Source organism: Chelonoidis abingdonii, chromosome 20 (assembly GCF_003597395.2).
Source record: "Chelonoidis abingdonii isolate Lonesome George chromosome 20, CheloAbing_2.0, whole genome shotgun sequence".
In the NCBI taxonomy this organism is placed as follows: Eukaryota; Metazoa; Chordata; order Testudines; family Testudinidae; genus Chelonoidis; species Chelonoidis abingdonii.
In genome coordinates this window covers 17,036,560-17,042,559 of record NC_133788.1, presented here as the reverse complement: position 1 = coordinate 17,042,559, position 6,000 = coordinate 17,036,560, and the positions used below count along the sequence as shown (strand labels likewise).

General features: G+C 45.7%; 1 protein-coding gene across 4 annotated transcripts in view; it reads right to left on the bottom strand.

Moving 5' to 3' along the window:
* The window catches only part of ACACA (acetyl-CoA carboxylase alpha), a 190,277-nt gene continuing 184,277 nt past the window's right edge, over positions 1–6,000 (bottom strand). For all 4 annotated transcript variants that reach the window (XM_032779354.2, XM_032779350.2, XM_032779348.2 and 1 more), the window contains exons 55-56: positions 4,649–4,785; positions 1–2,835 (exon numbers count right to left, since the gene is read on the bottom strand). In XM_032779354.2, coding sequence (XP_032635245.1) covers positions 2,709–2,835; positions 4,649–4,785 — 264 coding nt within the window. In that variant the 3' untranslated portion in view covers positions 1–2,708. The remainder of the gene's footprint in view (positions 2,836–4,648; positions 4,786–6,000) is intronic.

Genomic DNA, 6,000 nt, shown 5'->3' with positions numbered 1-6,000 from the left:
TTTCTTTTTATACGGTGGCTACGTACATCAGAGTGCCAGCAACACAAGCAGATGTAATTTCAGGGCCTACCAACTAAGTAACTCTGGGAGAAAAGTTTATTTTTGAGAGCTTCACCAACAGAAAACGGAAAGGACCAACAGTCGGTCATTCAAACAAATTCTTACTATTACAGGTGTAGCTGAGAGAATTTGGGCTGGCAGTGGAAGGCTCCATCTTCACTGCAGCTGGGGGTGTCAGAGACAGCTTGTGTAGATGCACCTGTGCCGTCTTGCTAAAAGTAGCAGTGAGGAGGTGGCAGCAGGGATTTAAGCTATTTTTACAAGCTTGCTTACATGTACTACAAATCACACATCTGGCTGCACTTGCACATTCACTAGCCCAGACAAAGGGTACGTGTCTTTGGGATGGTTAAGAGGGAGGATCTGGTCAACCCAACTGCTGCCTCAAAGTTGAATGTTGATTTTATGGTTTATACCACTTTCTGACACTGCTGGGAAGCAAGAATACAAAGGTAGCATCACTATAATAGCTATGGGACAAACAGCCACTCTAAATTTAAATTAAATTGATACTGTTTGTTAATTATAAAACAAACATGTTTCTGGAGAAACATTTACTTCGGATTATGAAAAGAAAAGTTGTAGAAGATCAGACAATTATATGTAAAGACACTACGGCCTTGTCTACATGAATAGCGTAACTCAAATCGCGGTAGCTTAGATCTACTTACCGTGGGGTCCACGCTACACGTCGTCAACTCCTCACTCTTCTCGATCAGGTGGAGTACAGGAGTTGAGTTGACAGGAGAATGACTGGCGGTCAATTTAGCAGGTTTAATGAAGACCCTCTGAATTGCTCACTGCAGCAGCAATCATTCAATAACTATAGACAAGCCCTCAGTGACATGATCGCTTTGATACAACTTTTCACATCCATACCAATGAAAATAATTAAGACTAGATGTTGTGCTGTGGTTTATATCACCACCAGGAACCCTCAATAAAAGATACAGCCTTGTTGCTTGGGGGGGGGGGGAAATCAACCTAGCTGCCAAAGCAATTTAAAATCCTTATGCAGAACTCCCAGTGATGAAATTCTTACCAGGCCTCCTCAGTGTCTGCTAAATTAGTTCTACATACATAGTGTTCAAGAGAATGTTTCTGGGAATTTCAGGTTTACATTTTCCTTGAATGATTCTGAGCTGGGGTCACTGCTGTAATCTTTACTTAGTTGTGTGTAAAACTTCCCAAGAAAGTTTTGGATACAGTGCAGCCTCACTTAGCCACATCACTCTGTCAAATGAACAATAAATATAAGTATTCATTAGCTATTTGGTGGTGTAGATGAGAAAGAAAATAACATTGACAGAGTTTGTCGAAGTGTATTCTGTACCTACTAACCGTGTGACTGACTGTGCTTTGTTGTGTAGTATTGACTGACTAGACGGTGCTGTTACAGTAATCGAGTGCACAGGGGACAGCTCATGGATAGAGGACTGCCACACACTTAAGGGGAGGGACAAGTTACAAACACATGCAAAAATAAAAGTGTCCTATTTACAAATATTACCCAGACTCCCATTTACATTTTTCTAATGAGCACTGAAATGCTTCTGTCCACACGAGACTGAGCAGCTGAATTTTTTGTTTTAAAAACATCACTTTCGGTAACAAAAGTACAAAATATTGGTAAGAAACAGTGAGCTGGTTTTAATGTCAGTATTTCTGTGATGTTTATTGCCACTTTCCCCCATCTTTATGGAACGACAGTTTGCTTCCTACGCCTAGTAACGGAATTGTCAACTCAACCGTAATTACAGCCTGTGAATGTGCAGAAGGAAATTTATATTCTTTCTGCAGCCACATGAGAGCAGGGACCAGAGTTGGGTGGGATTGGAATTAACCCATGGGATAGAAAAAGCTAACATTTGCCATACCTCTAGCATCCAGTTTATGACAGTAACAGTAATAATTGTGACCTAACTATTTACAGGTTACCAGCTCATCTCTGCCCTATCTCAGACCCCGAAAGCCTGCAGTCTAGCCCCTGGAATGAAAATACTGAAACAACAGGTACTAGGTAAACAACCAAGACTGACGTGTTGTGAAACTTGCGACCGTCAGAGAGGAAAGGGCAAGATTAGCTCCTCCCCGGCGTAACAGAACCACGCAATGCTTTTCCCATTTCGTTGTAGTATCTTCCCATGCGCGTTTAACAAACCCCTGACCGGCCAGCACTCCACTGGTGCAGCCAGTGCTTCTTACTCGCCGATGCCACTGGCATATCTGTCTACTGAAACAAGACCACCATCACCAGATTGGGGGAGGGGAAGGACTAGAACGATGCAGGGGGAGAGAGGCATAGTGTAAGAGAGCCCCTGCTTTGCTGCTCTAAGACCTCACGGTACCACAGTACCCTTCATTGCCTTTTCCTACCGCTTTCAGAGGGCAGCCAGACAGCTAGCTGACGCATTGGTCCAGTCGCTCTTCGTTAAATAAATAAGGTACAGTTAGACAGCCATAAGTTAAATCCTCAGCAGTTTGTCTTCCTTATGTATGTTTTTGGGGCCGGAGAGTGTGCTCCCTCCGGTCAGTCTGATTTTAAAAATTAAAAATACCATCCTTCCTTTTGTTTCCTCTTCTCAGTACAGTGGTCACAACTGAGCCTTTTGTCACAGGAAAGGGAAGAGGGCGGGAACCGGATCCTCTTATGTCGAAGGAGGCGAGTCCATCGTCGAAAGAATACGCACTATCTCGGCTCGCTGCGTAGGGGATATATGCTGGGTCATGTGGACGATGGAATCCATGGCAACCTCGGGATTGGCCTGCACCAAGCTGCAAAGACGACAGGCTTAGCAACGACCCCCATCTCACCTCAACCGCTAGCCCCTTCTTCCTGGCGCAACTTGACAGAGTTTGCACACTGGGCTGTACTCAGCTGGCTAAATTTCTTTAAGCCCAAAAATTTTCACGCAATCTCATTCCCTGCTCTAAAGGGTGATCGAAATAGAGGATCTTTAAAAGCGTCTGCACAAGCCAGCAAGAGGTTTATTATGAACTGAGCCCAAGCAGATCTTAGATTTGCTAAGAGGACAGCGTCTCGGCACCACGCAATGCACAGATGCACAAGGGAGGTCAGGTACGTGTGGATGCCGGAGGGGGTGGGACTCTCCCCGATAGGAGACGCTTCCTCTTCAAAATGCTTTTTGCACAACCGGGAATAAACTCGGGGCAGTATCAAGGATTGTAATGGGCAAAAAGAGGAAGATGCGAGAATCACGCTCCCTGATCTAGAAGGCTGCTCCCAAGGCTACCTTCTCTTTTCCAGAAACACCGTGATGTGATTTAAAGAGCTGTCTGTCTCCATCTCAGTCATTTCACGTGCACTCGCTATTTGGTACCTCACATTCCCCTCTAACTCTAGTTATGTGTTTTGGGGAAAGGCTGCAAGACTCTGGAGGCTTTCCAGTCTATAATCAAGTTGCATTTTGGTACCTAATGAGAGAGAAAATAGTGTCGACGTTTGGATTACACTGTGCACTTTGTCCTGCTGCATAATCTTTGAAAATTAATCAGAACCAAAGGGACATTAGAAGCTGGGTCCGGTTTCCCCAGAGAAAAGAGTAGGCGCAGAAGCACATTCTGTACTATTGCACTTGAGCAGCAGAAGGATTTGTGGAAGGGAACAGAGAGCTCATCCTTTAGGTGAGACAGACACAGACGAAATCCTAAACCTATCCGAGAAGGCCTGCGGCCACACTCTACCCTACCGAATATCCGCTAAGCCTTTAGCGGGAGACAATAGGGTAGTGTAGCGCAGAGAGCTTTCCTCGCTACCCGCTCACATTAATGCAGAGAAAATGGAGCCGCTTTAATTTTCCTGTATTTGTATCAATATGGGGAACGCCGCTAGTATTAACCCGATTTACTGGGGCTTCCGTGACCTTGTTTCGGCAAAGTGTGCTCTTAACATCAGTGGGGCTGAAGCAGGGCCTCTGAGCTGCGGGGTTTTCGTGGACTACAGACACCTTCGACTCAAATGATACCGACGCTAAAAATGTCTTGTGAAAACAATGTCACGTTTAGGTTTTGTATTCAGTCAACTTGATATGAAGACAAGTAAAAACGTTTCAGGTTTGAGTTCTAAAACACGCTCAGTTTTAACAATCTGAGGGCTTTTACTGAAGCTAAGTGCATGTATTTAAAAAATAAAACCAAACTCGATTTCAACCGCACCCTGTCCATTTATTTACAGAAACACCTCACAAATTCCCTGACAGTCTGAAACTGCAGGGAGGCGGGCCATCTAATTACCTGGAGGGACTGAGCACTCGAGGGCCAAATTCTAGTTGCTTTGGTCTTATCGCCTATACTAGGGCTCCCTGTGCCCAAATCTCCCACTGCGGGATCTCCGGCCCTCGGCCGAGAAGGCTTAGATGACGATAGTCCTCTGCATTCATACTGTCATTGCGGTAACGCCCTCAGAGCTGCAACGGTTAGCGAGCGTGGAAAAAGTTAGGGGACAAAAGCCCTCACGTAGACACAGTCCACCGCTGAAATTAGAGGGAGCTTTTTTGCTTACTAAAGTGGGGGTGAGGATTTAGTTCTAGCGCGCCGCCTCGTCGTTAGAAATCGGGCGTCGGCTTACCTGCGTATTTGTTTGAGGATGTAGTCTCTGGAGATGTATTTGATGTTTTCATCCACCACTGAGCGAACGCCGTCTTCTTCCGTTAGCTGTTTCTCCAGCCACTCCACTAGATCCTTATTGTTATCCCACAAGTACGCCTGCAAACAAACAAACGGCAAGTGTCGCCGAAATGGTTCCAGAATGAGCACTGGGGTCCTGTGGAACTTCTAATGACAGACTGCGCTAGCCTGCTCCCAACGCTACCATTTCTGAAATTTAATTAGCAATTACTGGCAACGGTGGGTAAGATATTAGGCAGAAGAGTCTTTGTGATTTCCTGGTGCAGTTAACTTTTATGGCTATGGAATGCAACTAACAATTAGCAGAAGTCAGAGAATGATATACTTGTTCTGTATCTCCCTCCTTCACATGTGATTGACTGGAAACCACGGAGGCGGGAACTCCACAGTTTTAGCGCTGTGGGTTAGGTGCCTCTGCTCGGAGGGCTGCTGCCCTCTTCTTTCTCACGAGGCAACGGAATGATAAACTTTACCCAACAAACACCTCTTCAACCAGCTCTATTTTACACCCAGGGCCCATTCCCTGGAGCTTTCACGGAGGTCTCCTCTCAGCGACAGGCCCGGTCTAGCACAACTAGCGGTCACGCATCCATCATCCCCTGTACGCAAGGAGGCAAACCTGCTCTTAGGCACCAGCGTACTTGTTGTCTCTGCTATAGTTAGTGCCAAGTGGGGAGGGGCTGCGTGTTTTTTTAGTTATGTTTGAAGTTCCAGCAAGTTTAAGAGAAAGTGGGATTCTCCTAAAAGGGACTAGAGCAACACACAAACCGGTATTCTGGCACTTGGCTTCTCTGGAGCAGAGCATCTGTTGTATGGAATGGTTTGGTGATATGGGAACGAGTCAAAGCAATACCCAAAGTGTATTCCATTAGCTCCCTGCCAGACCTTGGCTCCTGCATTTAGCTACTCCTCATTGTCACTGAAAAACCTCAACAGTTTTTACTTTTCTGTTATTTTTTTGGTAAAGAAAGACAGGCTTCTCAAAGAGACGTGGTACTTCCAAAACCAAACTCCTTTATTACGCACATGGCGCTACGTCAAAGCGGCAGTTCTCTGGAGCAGTTTACAAGGGAAAGGACTTTTTCCCCAGGTCAGATTCGCAGAGACTCTGGAGAGTTTTCACGTTCCTGTTTAGCACGGGGCATAGGTCACTGGTTTGAACTGGAGTAAATGGTGGAGTCTGCAATTTGATGTCAGTAACTCAGCCAGAGATTACGGCTCTATGACAGGAGTGGATGGGTGAAGTTCTGTTGCCTCTGTGCAGGAGGTCAGACTAGAGGATCATGATGGCCC